The sequence below is a fragment of the Schistocerca piceifrons genome, chromosome X (genome assembly GCF_021461385.2).
Source record: "Schistocerca piceifrons isolate TAMUIC-IGC-003096 chromosome X, iqSchPice1.1, whole genome shotgun sequence".
Lineage (NCBI taxonomy): Eukaryota > Metazoa > Arthropoda > Insecta > Orthoptera > Acrididae > Schistocerca > Schistocerca piceifrons.
In genome coordinates this window covers 577,189,060-577,213,726 of record NC_060149.1, presented here as the reverse complement: position 1 = coordinate 577,213,726, position 24,667 = coordinate 577,189,060, and the positions used below count along the sequence as shown (strand labels likewise).

At 38.9% G+C, this 24,667-nt stretch overlaps 1 protein-coding gene across 2 annotated transcripts in view; it reads right to left on the bottom strand.

Moving 5' to 3' along the window:
• The window catches only part of LOC124721197 (terminal uridylyltransferase 4-like), a 207,296-nt gene that overhangs the window by 49,493 nt on the left and 133,136 nt on the right, over nt 1-24,667 (bottom strand). For both annotated transcript variants that reach the window (XM_047246042.1, XM_047246041.1), the window contains 6 exons: nt 24,005-24,191; nt 23,081-23,231; nt 12,089-12,256; nt 10,347-10,741; nt 7,675-7,813; nt 1,183-1,370 (listed from right to left, as the gene is read on the bottom strand). In XM_047246042.1, the coding sequence (XP_047101998.1) occupies nt 1,183-1,370; nt 7,675-7,813; nt 10,347-10,741; nt 12,089-12,256; nt 23,081-23,231; nt 24,005-24,191 (1,228 nt within the window). The remainder of the gene's footprint in view (nt 1-1,182; nt 1,371-7,674; nt 7,814-10,346; nt 10,742-12,088; nt 12,257-23,080; nt 23,232-24,004; nt 24,192-24,667) is intronic.

Sequence of the window (24,667 nt, the reverse complement as noted above, 5' to 3'; positions counted from 1 at the left end):
ACGGGATACATGCGGACGTGCATTGTCCTGTTGGAACAGCAACTTCCCTTGCCGGTCTAGGAATGGTAGAACGATGGGTTCGATGACGGTTTGGATGTACCGTGCACTATTCAGTGTCCCCTCGACGATCACCAGTGGTGTACGGCCAGTGTAGGAGATCGCTCCCCACACCATGATGCCGGGTGTTGGCCCTGTGTGCCTCGGTCGTATGCAGTCCTGATTGTGGCGCTCACCTGCACGGCGCCAAACACGCATACGACCATCATTGGCACCAAGGCAGAAGCGACTCTCATCGCTGAAGACGACACGTCTCCATTCGTCCCTTCATTCACACCTGTCGCGACACCACTGGAGGCGGGCTGCACGATGTTGGGGCGTGAGCGGAAGACGGCCTAACGGTGTGCGGGAACGTAGCCCAGCTTCATGGAGACGGTTGCGAATGGTCCTCGCCGATACCCCAGGAGCAACAGTGTCCCTAATTTGCTGGGAAGTGGCGGTGCGGTCCCCTACGGCACTGCGTAGGATCCTACGGTCTTGGCGTGCATCCGTGCGTCGCTGCGGTCCGGTCCAAGGTCGACGGGCACGTGCACCTTCCGCCGACCACTGGCGACAACATCGATGTGCTGCTGTGGAGACCTTATGCCCCACGTGTTGAGAAATTCGGCGGTACGTCCACCCGGCCTCCCGCATGCCCACTATACGCCCTCGCTCAAAGTCCGTCAACTGCACATACGGTTCAAGGCCACGCTGTCGCGGCATGCTACCAGTGTTAAAGACTGCGATGGAGCTCCGTATGCCACGGCAAACTGGCTGACACTGATGGCGGCGGTGCACAAATGCTGCGCAGCTAGCGTCATTTGACGGCCAACACCGCGGTTCCTGGTGTGTCCGCTGTGCCGTGCGTGTGATCATTGCTTGTACAGCCCTTTCGCAGTGTCCGGAGCAAGTATGGTGGGTCTGACACACCGGTGTCAATGTGTTCTTTTTTCCATTTCCAGGAGTGTACAAACAAAATTAAGTCGAAAAATTAATATTACATACTTCATTTCGAACAAGACAAATAAGTTCATTACAACCATCTCTATTGGAGAGTAACAACAAAAAGATATCTGTCATTTCAAAACAGAAACAATGTTAGTACTGTCATTTCAAGGGCGTAAATCTTTGCAGAATTAATCTTACCATTCCTGTATCATTTCCTTTTAGAGTCAAACAAATATCAAGATCAGAGTTCTGTAATCCAAACCCATTGCATGATGATCCGAATAGTTCCAGCTTCACATTTGGATACAGTTTTGAAATATATTGTTCCAGATCCATTACAATAGACTTTCGTAGGTCTATTTGTTTTTGTGTTTGAGAAAAGTTTTCTGAAAAGAATTTGGAATTTAGAAACGAAAAAGATATATATGCTATTTCATCAAGAACTGGCATGGTGAGACCATGGTTGTGTAATAATATAGGCAAACTCTAAACAAAAAGAAAAAACAGCAACCATCTACTGCTATCTGAACTATTTATAAACAACAAATAATGCTAGTTTCTACAATGAAATGTAGAAGAAATCATGCACACATTCATAGTACAAACATTTAGACACTAAACTAATATCAAATATCACAATAAAATACAATACTGACATTGTTAACAAACAGTAAGTGTTTATTTAGCACCCACTATTGTAACATTTACGTATGCAACTTTTTCCCCATCACTTGTGTATTACACAACACACAATAATGTAAATTATCAGCAAGCGATCATATCTACAACCGGAATATTTACATACAAAGACAGAGCTATCCCTCGTAATCTTTCTTCTACATTCGACAATTTTCAACAGAACATCAATTGCTATAATATTGTTATGATGACCTATTACTCTTCTAATTAAAGCTCATTCACTGCGTATCGCATGAACTGAAGACTTATATCTTTTAAATCTTCTGTTGAACATGTACACACAAACTGTAACTTCTGTAATAGTGCGTCTTTGGCACTGATTAATCTTTGTAAATTGCCATTTTTGTATACAACCATCAGTGTGGCTGAAATATCTAGGATGTGTGCACACTCTACATGGTCAATCTCTAAAGTTTTGAAAAATGTTGTCGTCTGCTCATTATTCCAAGAAATATGAACTACTTCAATAACAGGTAACAATGCCATTAACGGATCCAGGAATTTCAATGACGGTATGACTAAACTAACACACATCTTAGAAATTTATTTAGCACCATTAGGAACTTACACCACAACTGTGTTTAGAGTAAGCTAAATTAAATTTTAAAAAGTGAACAAATTTGAATATATATGTGCCTGTACAAAAAAACACCCACAGTAAACTACATACACTCTACCCCCTCCCCCATCTCACTTACAAGTTGTGCAAAAGATATTTATGTTGACATAACATACAGTTCTTAGGGCACTGAAAATTTAAATTTCAGTCTAGAACTGCCTTCCAAGTTATACAGTTGCTACCACACTGGAAAATTGCTACATCAAGCCAATGAGAGCACTAATTATTTAATCTAAACTTTGAAATGATGCCATAGTGGTAGAAGATGAGCAAATATTATGTATACTACTATGCACACTAGACTATGTTCAACAACATTCTCATTCTGAATCTTTCACAGAATTGAAGTTGTTTTCAGTCCCTGAAATACTTGACCAAACAATTATATAAGAAAACTTCAATTTTCTCACATCCCGTTAGAAATATCCTCTCTGTGGATTTACATTGTAAGAGACAGAGCAAAAACAGGAAATCTGGCAAAAAGTTGAATCAATAAAGGACACTGGTTTGAAAGTATAGACTGTATAGCCAGATCTTATAGTTTTATTCAAACAGTGACATTGAAGCAGGTTACCAATTTTTTAAAATTCAAATTAGTCAGTATATTGCCCTGAAAATACAATATGTTTAGAACTGATTTGGCTGTTATTCCTGTAAATCAAATTTACTAAAAGAAGAGACTGTGTGCTTACACTACATCACAATTTCTACAAGCTGTGCCAGCCTTCCATGAAACACAAGACAACTCAAGAAATCTTTGTCAAGACTGAAACCTAATGATAATTTGCACAAGTGAAGAAAATCTGCAGCTCTTCACTTTTCAGCATATATGCACACAGGGAAGAAAGGGATTGTCTCTACAAGGGAAATTTAGTGACCCCAAAAAGCACAATACCAAGTAGATATTTTAATTTTGGCTCCTGTTAAGGTTGTGCAGCTGAAGTGGTATGGCAAGGGATCACAGGGTCACTTAGGAAGCACCATGAAACCCAAATTGGAGTATCTGTAACTAAAGATTTATGTGCAATAGTGCACTTCTTACTAAACAGAAAAGCTCCAACCAGCCTTCGGCAAGCAGTTCTATTTCTGCAGCAGCTGTTGCAGCTCACCAGTATGAGATGATTAGTTCAAGTCACTCAAGCACTGCGTGCAATGAATACAGTATAATTAACTAATAATTTGAAGAGACACCTCAAACTTAGTTTTTGCATAACCAGACGCTTCCCACTATTTTAAAAATAAAAGTCACATTGCAGATGCATTATTAACAACTGACAAGGACATTGACAGACGAGTTGAAGCACTCGAAAGGTGCCTGTGGCAGTCTCACCACTGACATCCCAAGCTATCCCCTGACTATGAAGAAAGTCCAGCCTCCAGCAGTCATACACCAGATACTGTGACTAAATAAACTAGTAAATTAGCTTGGTTCATGCTTAAGGGACTAAACAGGGAGGTCATCAGCCCCTTGGTCAAGAGGCAGTTCATCTGGAGTTAGCGACGACCGCCAGAAATTTGATCGAATTATGAAAGTATGCAAGAGTGGTAATATAAAGACACTGAAAGCAATACTGATGCCAGGGCTGAGAAATAATTTTAGTAGTAAAAGTATATGTGTAAGTCTGCAGGCTTTCATAGCCATTTCCACTCTTTTCAAGTATTCGTATTGAACCAGAACGTAAGACAGAACTGGACGAGGGATCTCCCAGGGTGGTGAACCAACACAATAATGGACAAAGACAGTTATAGAGTAAAGAATGCCTTCTAGCTGGCATATTCGTAATATTAATAGTCAGTAGGCTACAAATGTAATGGACACCAGTTGAACTGACAATAACAATCAGGTAAGACAAATAATCAGGTCAGAAGGTGAGTGGGGCCAGGCAAGTGCGCCTGGGGGATCTGCATGAGACAGGAATCTTCTGTCCCACAGCCGCCCCATCCCCGATCTATTATAATCAAAGTGTTAAAGGGGGAAGTATCCAATATTCATCAGCAAACTACTCCAAAAACAAAAATATGGTGTGGCAGAAGAAAGGGGCTAACCACATTGAAATGCAATTAAAACAGAGTAAAAGCTCTTGAAATACAGACAAGATAAAAGCTGATGAATAAAAATTGGTTGATAGCCTCAAGAGCCCCAATCACTGAAGAGCCCAACATGGTAAATGGTTCATCAGGTAGTGACAAGAAAGTAATGGGATCATTGTTAAGTGGTCACTGTCACAAAGATGTTGTGAAGTGACCCCTTTAGCAAAGCAACAAGATAAGGGGAAAAAATCATAATGTCGATACTCAAAAAGGTACCATGGGCAGCACTTAAGTGTACTGGAGTACTTTCACTAAGGAGAGACAGATAAAGATCGGAAACAACATGGTCAACAATAAGGCTCCTACTACACAAATGTAGAGCTTCTTCATATGGAGTGATGTGCACTGGAATCCCCAAGTAGAAGAAAAGGTGTTTGGAGTTGTTGGATTACGGCAGTCATCTCAAGATAAATAAGTGCCCTGCCTGGAGGTAAATAAACATTACAAATGCTGATCACTGGGGTTGTTTTCACTCACACTTCTATTGCTTCTAACATGGTATGGAGGGCATTCTGCCCACTGAGGACATCTTTGTGATCTAGTGAACAGACTCTGCCAAATGCTCTTTTGGTCCCAACAGAATGCACCGTAACATCAAAGAGTTGACCATTCTCCATAAGTGTAGTGCATTTCTTGGAGAGTAACACAGATTGCATAACTAGAGGAAAGTAGTGATGGTTCTGGCAGGGGCAGTAATATACATTGCAGTTCCACTGTATCATCATATTCTGAATTTCCTGGTTAAGCATGAAGGGGCCAGAAAGAGAGGTCATGTCCAAAGATCACAATCTGTCACCAGTTAGGGTGAAACAACATCAGCAAACATCAGTTCTGAGCCCAGTTGCATGAGTGGACCTGCTACCTCCAGGATCACCACAGTAGCCTTCTCAACAGACTACTACTATTTCTCTTTCACAACTTATGGCCGTCAATATTCTTCTAAGGGCTTCTCTGACATGGGTGTAGGAATGGAAGAAGAGCCGGCAACACTGGGATCCATTGTCCATGGTTCCTTCAGTCACTCGCTATTCTGAGGTTGTAGATATGTGAATTTATGGGTAGACGGACTCCTGTCACCAGAAGATGCCTCGGGATGATCCTGCTTGTCAGGTTTGGTGCGGAAAATGGTTCTCAAAGATGGTGCTGCATGAATCACAAAAGGGGGGACCTGTCGCCCACATGGTCATTTTTATTTGTGCGATTACTGAATGTCGAGATCAATGGAGTAAATACACCATGTACTGTTGATGACTGTTGGTATCACTGAGACATACAAATGATCATATTTTTTTCAGAGCTTCAAAATGTGAGAGATGATCTTGTCCTTCAGTTCCTGGATTGTGTGTTCCTTGAGTAGGTGAGCACACTTTGTGAATCAAGGAGGATGATCTTTTCCACAACTGACACAGACAGGTAGTAGTATACATAGTGAAATTTTGTAAGTGGCCAGCCACATCACATTCCAAAAATCAGGTTGTGTGTAAACCAGGAAGACATATGCCCAAAGTGCTGGCATTTAACACACAACATTGGGGTGGGAAACGCAGCTTCCTCTGGAAGTGAATAGCTCGTAACAGCAAGGTTGAATGCAACAGTATCAATCTTGTTGAAACTTCGGGACGGAGTAAGTGTCTCAATGCAGGATGCAGTTTTAATCTACCAGGAAGTTTCATGTCAGCACATACTCTGCTGCAGAGAAAAAATTTCATTCTCCCTATCTTGTTGTCTTGCGGGCCTCTACATACATGACACAAGAAGTACATACCTAACCTCTTGTGAGTATTTGTGTAGTTCTTTACCTATCTACAGCGTCAGGTTCCAGTGAAACATTAAACAGTGTACCATGTTTAAGTTCTTATGGAATGTTATGGTAACAGGTTTACAAGAGGGTAACACTTGGCAATGGGTAGGATTTGCAATCTTATGATGGAACCACTTCATAATTTTTCTTTTACCCAACATTTTGTTGTCCATTATTTAGTAAGGATAGAGAGTCTGCCAAATAGGTTTTCAATATTCTCTGAAAAGAACACTGGTTCAGTAGAGAGAAAGGACCTTCCACCTGTTCGGGTACAAACCATGAACTGAAGACAGTAAATTTCTGCAAACCACATGGTTTCATTTTCCTTCCACAGCATGGCCAAGGAGGTAAGGTTTGTAGGGTCACAATGATCTGCTCTTAATTGTAGTCTGCCTTAAGAGACTCCACAGGCACCACTCAGCCAGAGCTAAGGCTCCCTGGCATAATGAGCACTGCCCAGAGTCCTGGTGCTGCCAAACTGACAGGCACCTGCTCGTTGGCATTTGAGAAAAGTGACAGTTTGGGCATAGTATGATCTCTCAGTGGGCAGGGGATACCACTTTATGGGACCAGAAGACACCCCCACATGGACTCATTACCATGTTGAAAAGTGGAGGTCAAATCGAGGTGTGGAGCCCAAACATATGTTGACCAAAATATGTGCTGTAAAATAAAGCTAATGAAGTGGGTAAATCATAATCTATGTCCTATAAGAAAACTAGGTTGTCAGTAGGGAATATGTCCCGGAGAATAAGTCTGAGAAAAGATACAGTCAGAGAATTAAATTGTTGCACAGGAAAGGATGAATTACTGCAATAGCTTGGGGCACCACACTTGCCACACACATTCTCACAAAAAAGTAGTGAGCTCTACTGGGGGAGGGGGTGTAATAAATTATGAGACGGAAATGGTGGTCTGTACTCACCTTCAGAGATGAAATATGTATATTGCGGATACACACATCTGAAACTAGAAGTAAAGCACTCCCTAGTTTTTGGAGCAGATGGTTCGTTCCTCAGGGAGGGAGGGAGATATTGGGGAAGGTTAAAAAGTACGGGCAGGTCAAATCAGACCCCAAGATGAGATTGTTGCACCAGCAATAAATATGAAGGTAAATCTGTGTAGGATGTTATTAAGGCCATATATGTCTGTCATTTCGCATAAAATAAAGCAACACAGTCTCCTCTCTGTACATGATACTCTTGCTCTTGCATAAAGAAATGGAAATTTTGTCAAATACTGCAATAACTTGGTGTTTCTTATTTTTAACATTTCAAAAAGAGAATGACTAGTAAAGACAATCAGTTTCTTCTTAATGGGGCCTGGGGATTCGCAGAGTGTGACACCCTGTCAAACCATGTTTCTTCCCAACTTCACACAAATTTTTTTGCTCCTGTTTCAATGAGAACCACAAACATGTTCATTTACTCAAATTTGAGAGAATAGGCTTTCTTTATCATATTAAAGTACAAAATCATACCTAGAACATATTCACACACCCTATCCAGGGTCATGATGTGGTCTGCAGTCATCTGCACCAACTTATCAGGTCGATTCAGTGGACAGGCTTTCTTTGTGTGGTTATCTTCCATACAAAAAGTACAAACTAAAGGAAGTTTCTGAAAAGAAAATACATTTTCTTGTAAATTTTTTTCAGTCTCAGCTATCAATGCAGGTATATAAAAATATTTTGGAAACAGTAGTAAACCAATGGTCAAGAAATGCAAATGCCACTTAAGAAACAGAATGATTATAATTTCTGTTTCTGTTATGTTAAATCTCCGGCAACAAGAATATTGGTAATATTTTTTTAATCACACAGGACTTGTATGGTAATGAGCTCTTAGGTGGCTTATGAAATAGGATTCAAAATAAAGCACCTTTCAGACTTAATTCAGTTCAAATGACGGGTTCTGTCAAATAAATTATAGCAATAGATGCGATATTCCTTCCACATCCAATTCTATCACACGATCTACAATACTACTAGTAACACTATGTATTTATTCTACTTATCCACTTTTCTTCGCCCCTTTGGAATTCATACCTCTTCTATAGATTTCATTTTTCACACAACAGATTCTACTACCTTTCCTTCTCACTTTTCTAAACTTCATCCAAGCACCTATAAGTGGTCTGGCGTTCCTACAACCATTTCCATTTTATCTCATTTTTGTGTTAATCATTTTGCTTTTGCTTCTTAGCATTTAATTTTGACAGTTATATCTGCTGCTGACTTCCTTTCTTACCCTCTTCATTCTCTTATTAACACCTTTCATCAATAAGTGGCAGCTTTTATTTCAGTGTTTACACTTTCTTTGTCTCCATCTTTCTTATTTCTATGAGGACTCTGTGTAAATTCCAAAACCTGAGAGTGAAAAAACAAGCACTTGTATCAAAAAGGAATTTTTATTTTTTGGTGCCAATTCATGCGTTTTAACTTTTTCTATCGAGGACACTTATCAATGACAATGTGATTCCGGAAGTTCAGCAAAATACACCTCTACCACTGTCATTACCTCTTCATCATCACCAACATCACCATCGTATTCTTAAAGTGAGTAGGGTACGGTGTTTATGAACAATTTGCCCCCATTTGGTTCTATCTTGAATAATTCTTATTTTGTTACTGTTTCCCAGTTTTCTCCTCTAGTCTTCAGGTCTTCCTTTAATCTGGTCCAGTCATTTTTTAGGTCATTCTACTGGTCTTTTCGCATGCACATTTCTGTCCAAGTACTGTTTTAGCATGTGGTTTTACTTCATACCTTATGCATGTCGAAACCACTTGAGCCGCGCAGTACTCAGTTTCTTAGTGAATGACAGATACATTTGCATCTCTCCTCTGATGTCTTCATTTCTAATTTTCCCTCTTCTAGTCTTCTGCAAGGCTGATAGCAGAAACTTCATTTCACATGCTTTTAACTCGGTTAAATTTGCCTTGCCAAGCTGTATGTTATAACCAGTAAGAGACACAATTTAAATATGGTCTGTTTAGTTCTCACAGGAACTCCATTGTCCCACAGAAGGTTCTGCACTTGATGAAAAAATTTAGATCATTTTGTTACCTCTTCAAATGACAGTAAATTCTTGCAGTAATGAATTTCTTTATACATCTGTCTCTCTCTCTTTTTGCAATCCAGGACTGTTCAAATATTTTTTTCATATAATGTGACAAAGACACTTGTGTAGTACTTTCCAGTCAATGGGTTTGGCCTTTTCAAGGTAATAAATAAGGACAATATATTTTGCATCACAAAAAGCAGTCAGCAGAATCTTTCTGATGGATGAAATCTGCCTTCACCATTTTAAATGCAGGGCCATCAGCTTCTACATAATGCTTTCAATTGCCAATTTCCTTCTGATGTGAAATGATGAACCAACATCATGTCCATAGTAGCAAACTATGCAAATACATCCAGCAGGATTTTTTTAATTGTAGAAATACTGCTGCAATTTCATAAAAGGGTGAGTAACTTTAGCTAGAGTTTTAGAAATAAGACAACTGAAATGAAACTTAATCATGAACTTTCATATTAAATGTACCACACTCAATTCTACTGGTATGCCCAGCTGTCAATGTTTTCATAAACATTTAGTATCTACAAAGAACATTTTGCCATTGCTCAGTATTTTTTGCTTTGGCTGCAGTTTTGAGATGTCCTATTCCACAGACACTGTACTCCAGTTTGTCCATTTCAATAGAAAAAAGACGAGCTCTTCAAAACGACACCTAAATAAAACTTCTGTAGATCCTGTGATCACTTCTTTTGTTGTGTAACAAGTACTACAATAACAAAAATCAAATTCAATTAATAGCTGTGCCCTCTCCAGTAAATTTTCTTGTTGCCCTAATATAGCAATTACTCCAGCCCATTTTTCTTAATATTTGCATCACTCATTTTCCTAAAATACCCACATTCCAATATTTGCCTATCTGCAATTTCATCAGAGCAATAGCCACTAGCATTATTGACATACCAACACAACAGAAACTGCAGTATTTCAAAGAACTTCACAACGAAACACTGACAGTGAACGGTATTACACCACAAGTAAGGAAGCAGTATTAACCACCCCCCTCCCCCCATTTTTACATAAAGCTGACATTTCCACTAAAGACATGTTAGAGTATATTAACTCATGACGACTTACCTTTCCTCCTGTAAAGCTGAACTGTGAGAAATTAAAGGAAACACATTTTTCATTCACACCACAGTTCAATGTGTGTGCCTGAGACACAGTGATTGTCAAATTGGAATGTGTATTAGCACTGGATGAAGCATTTTTTTGAGAAATTAACCCATCTAACTTCTTGTTGAACCGCTCATCTTCTCTTAACATCTTCTCAATCATTTCCTCTCGTGTTTCTTTTTCTTTCGAATCCTCAGCGAGTGTGCCATCTCTAATAACATGATGATATATTGGCCCATCAGCTGTATTAGGAATTGAAAAATATTTGAATGTTATTCTCATACAATGAAGAAAATACTCCATCGTAGAGCCACTTATCACAGTCCGAGCAATATTCATCTTTGGTTGAAAAGGATCTGGAAAAAAAAGTACTTTACATGTATAACTAAACAATAAATGAATCCATCTTGAATTGGCATTAGCCATCTAAAACACATTCACATGTTATGTTCTGAATAAAAAAATATTACAAACATTCAATGAAAACGCAAAAGTAAAGGAACCAGTAGCAAATTTGATGAAGTAGGCCTGATGGTAATGGCCAGGAAATCACTTTGTGTGTGTGTGTGTGTGTGTGTGTGTGTGTGTGTGTGTGTGTGAATTCCTAAGGAAGCAAACTGCTGAGGTCATCGGTCCCTAGACTTACACACTACTTAAGCTAACTTATGCTAAGAACAACACAAACACCCATACCCGAGGGAGGACCCGGACCTCCTGTGGGAGGGGCAGACAAATGCATGAAGAAAATCGATGACATTAGAGGCAAATAAAAATTGATTTTGTTTGTATGCATTATAACTACAATCAAGTAGTTGAAAGGATATAGTGGGTAGTGTTTCTATGCAATATTTTTAAACATTGTGGTATGAAATGTTGCTCTGGCCTTTCAAACAAGAAGTCTCTGTGAAATTTTAATACATTTCAGCAGCATTATTTTTAAACAATCTATAAACTCTCTGATAAACAAAAGAGTCAATATCAAAAAATAAAACCTAAATTCAGTAGACACTTTCACAAAGTACTGTCCTTCTACGTCACCTCATCAAATGAACTACTATACTTTCAATGCAGAAAATTAAAAATTCTACTCTCCAATTTTGCTACGGCTTAAAGCAACTTTTCTCTCACCACTGGACTGCTTTCAGCAAGCAGGCCAACAGTCAATAGCTCAATGTGCTGTGAGCCATCTCTTTAGGTCCTAACAATACTTTTTGCAAAATAATTTTTAAAAAACCTATTTCACAGCTCCAATAATCACTGCCGGTATCAATTTCTCTACAGTCTGCATCTAAAAATGCAGGCCACGTTTATGTGTTTAAGAGTCAAGACAATTTGCTGAGGAATATGTGTCAAGACTTCAAGCCCGAGAACTGATCTCCATTATGGATATAATAAACTGACACAACATATTTCACAATGAAGGCAGAAGTAATAATATGTAAATTAATATAATAAAATAACACCAATTCTTTGTGGAGAACAATCTAGTTAGCATGGCCCTAAAGCTTCAGTTACAAGGCCAGTATAGTAAATACATAAATAAATCCCCCCCCCCCCTCTCTCTCTCTCTCTCTCTCTCTCTCTCTCTCTCTCTCTCTCTCAGCAGATCAACCACTGCTGAAGAAAAATAATGAAAGGAATATAAATATGGAACTTCTTCTGAGAGACAGTCCAATCCCATTATTTTTGTTTAATTTACTCACCTTCAATTATAATCTTCCTTCTGCCATTACTCTTCTCAATGCCTCGTTTGTCAATACGCACAATATAGTCAGATAGAGGATATCGAACAGAAAAGAACTTCAGCAAGCCCAGCCACAACTCTCCAACTGTGGATTTATTTCCGCTTTCCCAGCTTGTTCTTTTTGTACCTGTTTAACATACAGCCGAAATAACAATGTGAATAAATCTAGAAACACAATTGTTGCCACAGTACCTCATAGGTATGACTTTATTTACTCATGTGTAAACAAAGAAGTCTGGAAGACAAACATTAAAATAAAGAAACTGTGTTCAGGATATGCTAAATCCGAAGTACTAGACATAAGTAAGCTGCATCAAAACGTGTACATCAAAGATGGAATATACTTGAACTATGGAGGGAAACACTGTGTGTGATCGCATCAACGAAATAATTAAAAATCAACTTTAAATAAATAAAACCATCTATCAGCTTCCTGTATGTCTTGCCAAAAACAGTGATGAATGTAACATGAGCAACAGAGATGAAAAAGTTATTTCAAAACCCTCAGATACCTTTTTAGGTTGAAGTATGCAGTCTCCGCAAATAAAACACCACACTATGTGGCAGGGAAGTCTCAAATCCCAAAGTTACTTGCAAATTTATCGGTGTTTCATCAAAGTATGCAGTCACTGACAAATAAAGTGAGTTAACTTCAAGTTCTTCTACAAACTGGAATAAAATTTGTTACTGTACTTTGCATAACAGAACACTGGCTTGAAGAACAAAAACTAAAAATGTCGAGTCTGACAAATTTTGTGTTAGGTAGCTATTTCCATATAACTATACACAGCCATGGAGAAAGCTGTTTGTATATAAAAAGCGGTATAATATTTGCACTTATTCGTTTCCCAAAAGATACACTGTAAATTCGCATAGTCATCAATCATCTGTTTGTTTTGAACTGCTTGCGAGATAAAAGAGAGGAAAAAAATTGTTAGGGATAGATAGGGACTGCGCCTTTTGTGTTCGGATTCAGGGGGAACTGGCCACTGTCCGTAAATAGCTGGAAGCTGTGTTGGCCATGGTCGACAGGCTCCAGGCTGTTGTCCTGGGCCGCGGTGACATTGGGACACGAGTGAGCACTTTGGCATCTCTGGAACCTGTAGCATCGTCTGGGATCTCTGATGCCATTGCATCCTTTGATTCGGACGTACCTGCCGGTCATAACTTGCCTGACGGTGATTGGCGAACCGTGGCGGGGTCGTGGATCCCTGGGCAGAAGGTGAAAATTGGTGCTGGCCGCAAGGCTGTACCCTTATGCCTCCATAGCAGGTTTGAGGTACTGCCCACTGCTGAAAGTACTTCTGAGCCAGCAAGGGCGGCCTCACCTGTTGCGGCAGTGGTCAGTCTTCCTGAGAGAGAAGTGCACAGAGTGGGACTGCTAGTCATTGGGAGCTCCAATGTTAGGTGGGTAATGGAGCCCCTTAGGGATATGGTACCTAAGGATGGGAAGAGAGCCAATGGTGCACTCGGTGTGCATACTGGGGGGAGTCATCCAAGATGTGGAAAGGTCTTTCTGGATGCCATGAAGGGTACAGGGTGCAGCCAACTGCATGAGGTGGCTCATGTCGGCACTAATGATGTGTGTCGATATGGATCGGCAGAGATTCTTTATGGTTTCTGGGAGCTATCTGAGTTGGTGAGGACTGCCAGTTTTGCCAATGAGATTAAGGCGGAGCTCACCACCTGCAGCATCGTCGACAGGACCGATTGCGGACGTTTGGTACAGAGCCCAATGGAGGGTCTGAATCAGAGGCTCAGACAGTTCTGCGACCATGTAGGCTGCAGATTCCTCGACTTGCACCATAGGGTGGGGTTTTGGGTTCTGCTAAATAGGTCATGTGTCCACTACGCACAGGAGGCGGCTACACGGATAGCAGGGGCTGTGTGGCGTGGACTGGGTGGTTTTTTAGGTTAGACAGTCTCGGGGAAGATCAAAAAGGGCTCCACTTTCAAAGGGTACAGGACAAAGAAACAACAAGAATCGACCAAGCAACAGTCACTATTGTAGTTGTACAATGTTGTAGATGTGTGGGAAAAGTACCAGAGCTTCAAGTGCTGATAGAAAGCAGGGAAGCTGAAATCGTTATAGGAACAGAAAGCTGGCTAAAGCCGCTGATAAATTCTGCCGAAATTTTTACAGAGGCTCAAACCGTGTTCAGAAAGGATAGATTAAATAAAGTAGGTGGTGATGTAGTTGTGTCTGTTGGTAGTAGTTTATCTTGTAGTGAAGTTGAAATAGATAGTTTCTGCGAATTACTATAGGTAGAGGTTATACTCAACAGCCGTACTGAAATAATAATTGGCTCCTTCTACCGACCCCCCGACTCGGATGATATAATAGCTGAACTGTTCAAAGAAAACTTTAATCTCATTACAAATAAGTACCCCACTTATACAGTTATAATGGATGGAGACATCAATCTACCCTCAATTTATTGGCTAAAATACATGTTCAAAGCCATTGGTAGACAGAAAACATCGCCCAAAATGGTACTAAATGCTTGCTCTGAGAATTATTTTGAACAATTAGTTCATGAGCCAACACGAATTGTAAATGGTTGTGAAAACAGATTTGACCTCTTAGCCTCAATAATCCTGATCTAATAAAGAGCGTCATGACAGATAAAGGGATTAGTGAACACAAGGTCATTGTAGCAAGGCTTAAGACCATATCAACCAATTTAAAACAGCAGATAAAAATTCGCTTGATGCCTCCATTCCTTCCAAGCTAATTACGTAAGTGTAGACCAGATATGGCTCAAATTCAAAGATACAGTATCGACAGCAATAACTAGATCATACCGCATAAGTTAATAAGAGACAGGACTGATCCACCATGGTACACAAAACATGTCAGAACACTGTTACAGAAGCAATGAAAAAAGCATGTCAAATTCAGAAGAACGCAAAATCCCCAAGACTGGCTAAGTTTCACGGAAGCTTGAAATTTAGTGCAGACATCAATGCGAGATGCTTTTAATAGTTTCCACAATGAAACATTGTCTCAAAATATGGTAGAAAACCCAAAGAGATTCTGGTCGAATGTAAAGTACACCAGTGGCAAAAAAACAGTCAATACAGTCACTGGGCAATAGCGATGGAATTGTTACCAATGATGGTGTCACTAAAGCGGAGTTACTAAATACAGTTTTCTGTAATTCCTTCAGGAAAGAAGATGAAGTAAATATTCCAGAATTCGAAACCAGAACAGCTGTTAGCACGAATGACATAAAAGTAGATATCTTAGGTGTTGCGAAACAACTCAAATCACTTAAGAAAGGCACATCATCTGGTCCAGATGGTACACCAATCAGGTTCCTTTCAGGGTATGCAGACACAATAGCACCTTTTTTAGCAATCATATACAACCGCTCACTTGACGAAAGGTCTGTTCCTAAAGACTGGAAAATAGCACAGGTCACACCAATATTCAAGAAAGGAAATAGGAGTAACCCATTGAATTACAGACCCATCACTGACCTCAATTTGCAGTAGGATTTTGGAGCATATACTGTACTGGAACATTATGAATCACCTTGAAGAAAATGACTTATTGATACATAACCAGCACGGATTCAGAAAATATCGTTCTTGTGCAACACAGCTAGCTCTATATTCCCATGAAGTAATGAGTTCTGTTGACGAGGTATCTCAGATCGATTCCATATACCTAGATTTCCAAAAGGCTTTCAACACAGTTCCTCACAAGTGACTGTTAATCAAATTCCGTGCATATGGAGTGTCGTCTCAGTCGTGTGACTGGATTCATGATTTCCTCTCTCAGATGTCACATTTCGTAGCGATGGACGGTAAATCGAGTAGAACAGAAGTGATATCTGGCGTTCCGCAAGGTAGTGTCATAGGCCCTCTGATATTCCTGGTTTACATAAATGATCTAGGTGATAATCTGAGCAGCTCCCTTAGACTGTTTGCAGATGACGCTGTAATTTACCGTCTAGTAAAATCAGCAGATGATCAATTACAATTACAAAATGATCTAGAGAGAATTTCTGTATGGTGCAAAAAGTGGAAATTGGCAGTAAACAAAGAAAAAACTGCGAGGTCATCCACATGGGTACTAAAAGAAATCCGATAAATTTTGGGTATACGATAAATCACACAAATCTAAGGGCTGTCAATTCGACTAAATACCTAGGAATTACAATTATGAGTGGGGGTTTTAATATTTGCTTCCTGAAAGAATCAAAACAAAAAACTGATCTTTTAAACCTCCTTTTAACTTTTAAATTAAAGCCTAAAATAGAAGCAGCAACATGGATAACAGCAACATCAGTGTCAACCATTCACCAAATATTTATAAATATGTCATGTAAATACAATAGACAAACTTTCAATACCTGTTTTGGGGATCAGAATGTACAAATAATTTCTGTAGAACTAAAAAATCATTGTCAACTTTCAAAACAGTCTGTATCACCTGTTGTTGGAGCTACAGTGAACAAAATATAAATTCCTTTCTTTATTTCCTAACCAGGAAAAAATGGGAAGAAGTTTACAATATTGCAGGAACAAATGAAAAGTTTGATTCTTTCAGTGACATCATCTGCTATTACTTTGAACTACGTTCTCCCCACCCCCCCCCCCCTCCCAAAAGAAAGAAGATACTGCAGAAAAATAAGAAAAGAAACTGGCTCACACCAGGCATACTGATATCACTTAAGAAAAAGAGATTACTGTATAAAGGATCAAAACAAACAGAAAAACCATGAGATTTTGATGTTTACTTTAGGAGATACAAGCATATCCTGAACAAAGTCATTAAAATGCCTAAGAAACTGACAAATGAGAATTTTGTAAAAAGTGGCCCCCAAAAAAAATTAAGCCTATGTGGGACATAGTAAGAAAAGAAACAAGGAAACAATGTGAAGAACACCACAATATTGACTTACTGTAAAACTCAAGCAAAATATCAGACCCAAAAAAAGTTGGAAACAAATTTAACTCCTACTTTACAAAAGTACAGCAAATCTTATCAAAATGCACCCACCAACTGCTAGGAAAGAACAAGTTCCAAATAGCTTAAATAACTGTCTTTCTTTTTATATTCAAAAGATGAGAAAGAAGTATCAAATGTCATTAGAGCACTAAAACTAAAAATTCATCTGGGATTGGTAACACCCCTGATGATACTTTAAAGAAATTCTCAGCAATAATAGCAAAAGGTGCTGCAGATGTTTGTAATTCCTCACTGGCTAATGGGATTTTCCCTGAAAAGTTAAAAACAGCAAAAGTGAGGTCTCTGTTTAAAAAGGGTCAGAGGTAAATAATTACAAACTAATCTCGTTACTGTCTGGCGTTTCTAAAATATTAGAACAAAATATTTTATAAGAGGTTGGTTCATTTTATGGAAGAAAATTTCCTCTTCTCAAAATCACAGCATGGTTTCCATAAATGAAGGCCCACAGAAACTGCTATCTTTGATTTTATAAATGAAGCCCTGACCTCAATAGACCATAAACAACACTTATCTGCTATATTTTTGGACGTCACCAAAGCTTTTGATGTCATTAACCATAAACTACTACTCTCAAAATTGGAACATGTAGGTGTCAGTGGACTGGGACACAGTTGGCTACAATAATACCTGAAAAATGGACAACAAATACTGGAACTTAAGTACCAAGTAGGAAGCAACACACATAGATAGATAGATACATACAAGTCAGGGAAATAAAGCGTTAAATATGGTGTGCCCCAAGGTTCCATTCTAGGTCCAATCTTGTTCCTGCTGTTTACAATTGTTTATAAATCAGTCAGCAACACCTTCCCAGACATGTATAAAGTTTGCAGATGACACCAACAGTCTGATAAAAAGGAAGACTGTAGAGGAACTGGAGAATAAAATTGAGGTACACATGTTACACAACTGATTGGTTCTCCAGAAACAGTCTTATCATAAATGCAGAAAAGACAATAACTATGAATTTACATACAACACAAAGGATACACCCCTCGAACTCTATCATAATGTTATCTGACAAACAAACAGAAACTGTAAATAGCACTAAATTTCTTGGAATATGGATCCAAGGAAACCTAAAGTGGCAAAGTTCCATCAATAAGTAATTAAGGACCACCTGCTATTGCATGAAAACTCTTACTGGCCGCATGACACAACAAATGATAAAAATATATATTACACACAGGTGGAATCATTGTCGAGATACAGCATAATTTTTTGGGCCAACTCGGCTGCCAGCAGAAGTTGCTTTATTGTCCAAAAAAGAATTTTAAGGACCACAGGTAATATAACTACTAGAAGTTCACACAAGCCAACATTTAAGAACCTACAAATTCTTCCACTACCTCGTTATAAATTTTGGAAGTTACATGTTTCACTAAGGAAACAACAGACACTGAAGACCAACTAGAGCAAAAAAAATGAAACCGTTCATACGTACAGTACACGACAGAAAATGGAACTGCATAGTGAATATGCAAAAACAAGACAAGATGGGCCCCTACTAGCAGGGAAAAAAACTTTACAACAAATTACCACACCACATTCAGATGTAAAAAAATTTAACGAATTCTAAAATGGCTCTAAAAATGTATCTTCTAAATAAACTGTACTATAGTGTCGATGAATACACACATCTTAAACCATAAATAAGCTAGTGAAGCTAGCTGCTTTCTAAAATCTGGATGCATTCCTGTAGAATACTACAGCCAGTAACATAATCAGTGTTAGTGTATGTCACACAAATTCTAAATATTTTCTAATCTTTAAATTTGTGTCACTTGTACAAATGCAAAAGCTGTAAACTATAGTCATGAAGAGCCACAAAAACTGTAAACATTACTCTGCTTTTTTAATTAATAAGACTGTCATTTATTCATAAGAAAGATACCATGATTTAATGTAAATTTGTTTCTTTTTTTAAATAAACTGTGATCAACATGATGTCAAAATAGTACAAATCCTCTTGCTTTTTAACTAGAAAACTTGATATAAGTTCTCGAGAAGAGCATGAAGACAGTAATCTGTATGTATATGTTTGCTTACAGTTTTATGTATGTACAACTTTTTACATTTTAGTAAATATGCAATTCATAATAATCACACATAAATTCACATTGTCTCATCTCATCATCTCACAAAAATTGACTTGTTCATAATCAGTTTGTAGCTATGTACAAATATGAAACAGATCAATAAATCAATCAATCAATTTAACTCATCAATACAATGTGCAAGCATTAAAATATTACAGACTGTTGCATGGGCTAGTATTACAACACTACGATAAAATATTTCAGTACATGTAGATGGAATAACAATTTTTAAATGGATAAGTATCAGTTTTGCACCCCAGGAAACATCACATGCTGAGCAGAAGCAACCACTCTAACAGGAACTGAGAAGACTTAGATCAACAAGCTCCAGACAGTTGTTGATTTAAGTACAGAGGAAGTCTGCCAGACAGGATCTGAAGGCATCCCAGTTTCCTGCGAGATACTAGCGGAAGTATACAAAAGGACAAGACACATTTTCATCAGTAGCATCTTCCCAGTCTTGGTTGGCAACCTGTGATTTAAGGTATGTCTGCCGTGTGAACTAGAGACTTTACCAGTTCTTTTGTGTTCGAGCTGTAAATTTCTTGAACTATGTTGCTGTATGGCAGACACACATTTTTTAATGGAGAAATACCTACACAATGAAAACTGTCACCTGATTCAGGGAGTGAGAAGGGAGGGGTGGGGGGTGCACATGGGGAATCTTTCAGTTAAGTAAAATTCTGATAATCAAGTTGCCACTTTCTCATTCATACAGGGCGACAATTATCAAACTAATGAAAAGAACATAAATTAGTTACAATTACAGCAGTCACACACTTTATTCAACATGTAAATGTCACTACTGATATTTAGATTTAGGTTATGACATGTTCAAAATGTCTGCCATCATTGCCGATGATGTGGCGCACACAAATAGCAAAATTCTTCATGACCCACTGAAGTGTCGGAACACCGATGCTGTCGATGACCTCCTGAATGGCTGTTTTCAGGTCAGTAATGGTTTTGGGGTTATTGCTGTACACCTCGTATTTAATACAGCCCCACACAGAGGAGTCACATGTGTGTTCAGATCTGTAGAATATGGCGGACAATTGAGGCCCATGCCAGTGGCCCCTGGGTACTTTCGAGCCAAAATGCAGTCCCCGAAGTGCTCCTCCAGGACATCAAACACACTCCTGCTTCGATGGAGTCAAGTTCCATCTTGCATGTACTACGACATGAGGGTAGCTTTAAATAATGGGGATAAAATCATCTTCCAAAACATTCACGTAGCGTTCCGTAGTCATTGTGCCAACAAGGAATATTGCATTGATTATTCTGTGATTCGACATTGCATACCACACAATCACCCGTTGAGGATGAAGAGACTTCTTGATCATGAAACGTGGTTTCTCAAGTCCCCCAAATGCACCAGCTTTGCTTACTGACAAACCCATTCATATGAAAGTGGGATTCATTGCTAAACCAAACCATATGGTGCATACTAATTCCCATCATGCCCCGTGGCCAACCATACAGTTTGAACATCCTAATGCAAACTGTGCAGAAGTTATGATGATTTTATTTCATGCAGTTCAATAACTAACACCCTGCAAATTAATCAATTATGATACGACATGTGAGGGAATACTCAAATCACGAACAAAGAAGGTTACTACAGCATGCAAAAATATTAATTCTATTTAAATGAATTTATTTGGACCTATTATCCATCAGAATCTGACAGAACATTCCAGAATTTCATTCAAATACTACAAAATTGTTAAGGCTTTCATGGCCCCTTGTTGACAAACTGCCTCTTGGCTTTGTCTCAGGTTCTCCGACTGATGTTCGTTTGATGATTTTTCTGATGTTTCGTCAGCACATGTGGCTGGCATTGTCAACAATTCACCCTCCATTGCTGGTGGTGGACTGGAGTCGAGCTTGCGGCCGCAGATTATATGTGCCTGGCATGCCAACATCAAAGGGCATCTCTGTGGTTCAGTCTCACACAGTGTGTGCTCTACCACAGTAAATTTCTCCACCTGCCCTGCCGCTTTATGTTTGGTGATCCTGGTATTGTCTGATTGTCCAGTCATTCCAACATGGACTTTTCCGCATGTACATAGTATGCATTATATTCCCAACACTGCAAGTGGGCCCCTTTTCTCCTTTGCCGATCTGAGTCTCTCTTCAATCTTCTTTGTTGGTTCATAAGCAGTCTTTATGCCATGTTTGCACACTATAATCTGTCCATCACTCTGGGAATGTATGGTTGAAATGCCATGTAAGACATTTCTTTTTTCAATGTGTCACTCTGCTGAGTGTTTGACACCCTGAAGCTTCTTATGTGATGGAGTACCCATTCCTCCACCAAACGCTTTCCAGGTGCTGCAGCTCATATAGTCGTCTTGCTCATGTTACAAGCATATTAACCACGCCTCTCTTCCGGCTCTGGTGGTGATCTGACAGTCTGTGCAGGTATTGGTCCATGTGTGTCAGTTTTCGATACATGCTGTGTTCCAGGTTTTCAAGATCCCTTGTGACCAGCACATCTAGAAAGGGTAGCTGTTTGTCCTTTTCTAATTCCATGATAAATTTTATGTCTGCGTGGAAGCTGTTCAAGTGTGTTACAAAGTCACCGAGCTGCTCCTCACCAGGGCACCACACAATGAAGATATCACAGATATAACTGTACCACACCTTAGGTTTACAGGGTGCCAAGTCCTGTGGCTGTGTTTCAGACTGTTCCATTATCAAGTTGGCCACAACCGAACTGAGTGGACTACCCACGGCGACTCCTTCCAACTCTTTATAGAAGTTCACATTCCACATAAAACAGCTCATGGCAATACATGTATGAAAGAGCCTGGTGACGTCTTGCTATGTGTAAGCTGGCAAAACATTTGGCCTTTCTGCTCAAGCATGTGGGAAAGACTGATGCGTATATAAAGGACTCAGGACATTTCACTGAGAAGCTGAAGAAACAAAAACTTGGACCAAACCAACAACCTGGTCAGCTTTTATGTTGTTTGTTGTGCACTATGATTGTATGGGGATGTGCATGAGAGAAAACTGCTTCTTTCAGTCCTTTCTGCTTACATTTCAGAGTCAGATTTATTTATTTATTTATTTATTTATTCTTGTCTTTCCCTTTCAGTCTTAATCAGCTTCCTGTGGTTTACTTGTTCCATCTATCAACTTATTTTTGAGACTTAAGTTTCCATCACACTTTACTCTCTGAAACCCAGCGGTGATATCTGGAAATTGTCAAATGACACCGGCAGTATCTCATTTTTCAAATCCCCACAAACAAAAGACAGAGATCCTATCATTCTCATCAACTCTATTCTGACCTGCAACTACGTCACTTTTGAGAGAGATCCTTAAAGAAGTCACGTGAAGTAACTTCAGTTTTTTCTTCCACATAATCAACATGCCTGCTGGATCTTTCATTCTACTTTTTATGTGTGTGTTAGAGTAACATGTTTGCAGAAGTATACATACATATGCACCTTCAGTGACAGCAATCCACAGAAGTAGTTGTGGGAAAACTACAGCAATTGCAATATAGCTCCAACTTTCACTGTGTGATCTTCATTTTTTTTGCTGTAATAATAAAAATAATTTTGAAAAATCTAATAGAGCACTAGATCTAGGAGCAACTGCAGATACTCTTGCAACTACTGAGGGAGGGTACTGAATGTAGAATTAGCAGGCTTGTTCAACATATGGACATACGTGTACTTTGGCTGTGTCTAAATGTATTTTTCTACTGTACACAGGAGAAAGAGAGAAACCTGTTTGCCCACAGAGAACACAGGGTTTGATTGATTTCATTTGACCCTCCCTCTCATAACAGATTTCAAATTTTGCAGAGCTATGTAAATCCTGGAAAATTAATATGTATTTTGGTTAAAATACTTACCCCATTGAGCCTCTGATGGTTTGCCCTTTTCTGCACTAATGGGTGCTAATGGCAATACTGGTGGTTGGACATGCTGAAGATAAAACACTGTCATCACAGCAAAAGCATGTTTTGGAAGTCCACCATCATCTTGACTGGCAAGTTTGCAAACCTATAAATTTTACAATAAATAGCTCTCAAATGGCACTGGAAATGAAGACAAGTCACATGAGATGAGCAAACCAAAGGAACCACAGTAAAGGGAATGTAGTGTGTTTGAAATGTAAACTACTACTACTACTACTACTACTACTACTATTACCACCACCACCACCACCACCACCACCACTACTACTATTTCTCTCTCTCTCCACCCCCAGCCCCCTGTGATAGCCTAAGATGTTTCTTAAAATTTAACAAATTTTCATACAGTCCAAATACCCCAAACATGAAAATGGTTACACACTAGTATGATCATACATTTCATAAATAATTTCAATTCAGTATCACAGCTCAGAGCCACATTACCACAAAGTGGTGAGGAATTGCAGCAGATATTGCAAATAGACACCTGTTGCACGATGTTTTCACCCAAGTTGAGTCAAAGAAGCAGCATATGGTTTGGGTGATCTGGATTCTAACTTTTGTAAAGTAACATTTGCAATCCCATTTGCTTCTGTACCTTGTAAACCATGTATTACTACCACAGATCAAGTGTTAAAAAATTTCAATTAGTCACATACCCTTTCCTAGAGATATTCAGTTGCAGCCAAAACAGTTCTCTGAACAATTTCAGAGATTTAAGACTAACCAGCAAAAATAATAGTTTCATAAATATAACAATGGCACATATTATATTAATGAGACTTATTGTAGAGCTTTGTTATTAGTGCAACATCAGACATACATAATACAAGCGCTTATATCCACAATATAGCGACTTACTTCTGCCCAATGACGGAATGTTATGCCCAATGGAAGAACTCTATCATCTATAGCACCATAATTTGACAAGAGTTCTGATAGCTTCACAGCTTCAGTATTATTCAATGCAACATCACATGAGAAGTCATTTTCTCTATCTCGGAATGTTATTAATGGCAGTTCACACCCAACATTTAGAGTTACATCTCTGCAAAACAAAATTTCAAACAAATCAAAAATCAAAAATGTTGCAAATAAATTATTTATTTTCAATACTGGCAGTTCTGTTAGTGCAAATAATAAATAAGTGGCCATGCACAGGTACACTGCAGTGCAGTACCCTCATGCTTCATTACGGGAAATGACACTGCTTAAACCACAGCAGTAGGTGCACTAAGTATTAACCTGCTCTCTCAGTGGTCAGTAAGTATAGTACATCATTCCAAAACTACAGACAGAGAATTTAGTAATACCAACACAAGAGATCAGGAAGCATTCAGTTTTGTTAAATATTAGATGCCAAATAATTACTGACAAAATATAATTCAGTCTTAATGATGTGTGTGATACAATGTGACACACTATCCAGTAGTAATTATGATTTTGTCAATCAATCTTTCTACGATCTGTTGATCATACAGTTATGATTTTTGCCTATGCAATATATGAAGTCTTTGCTTGACA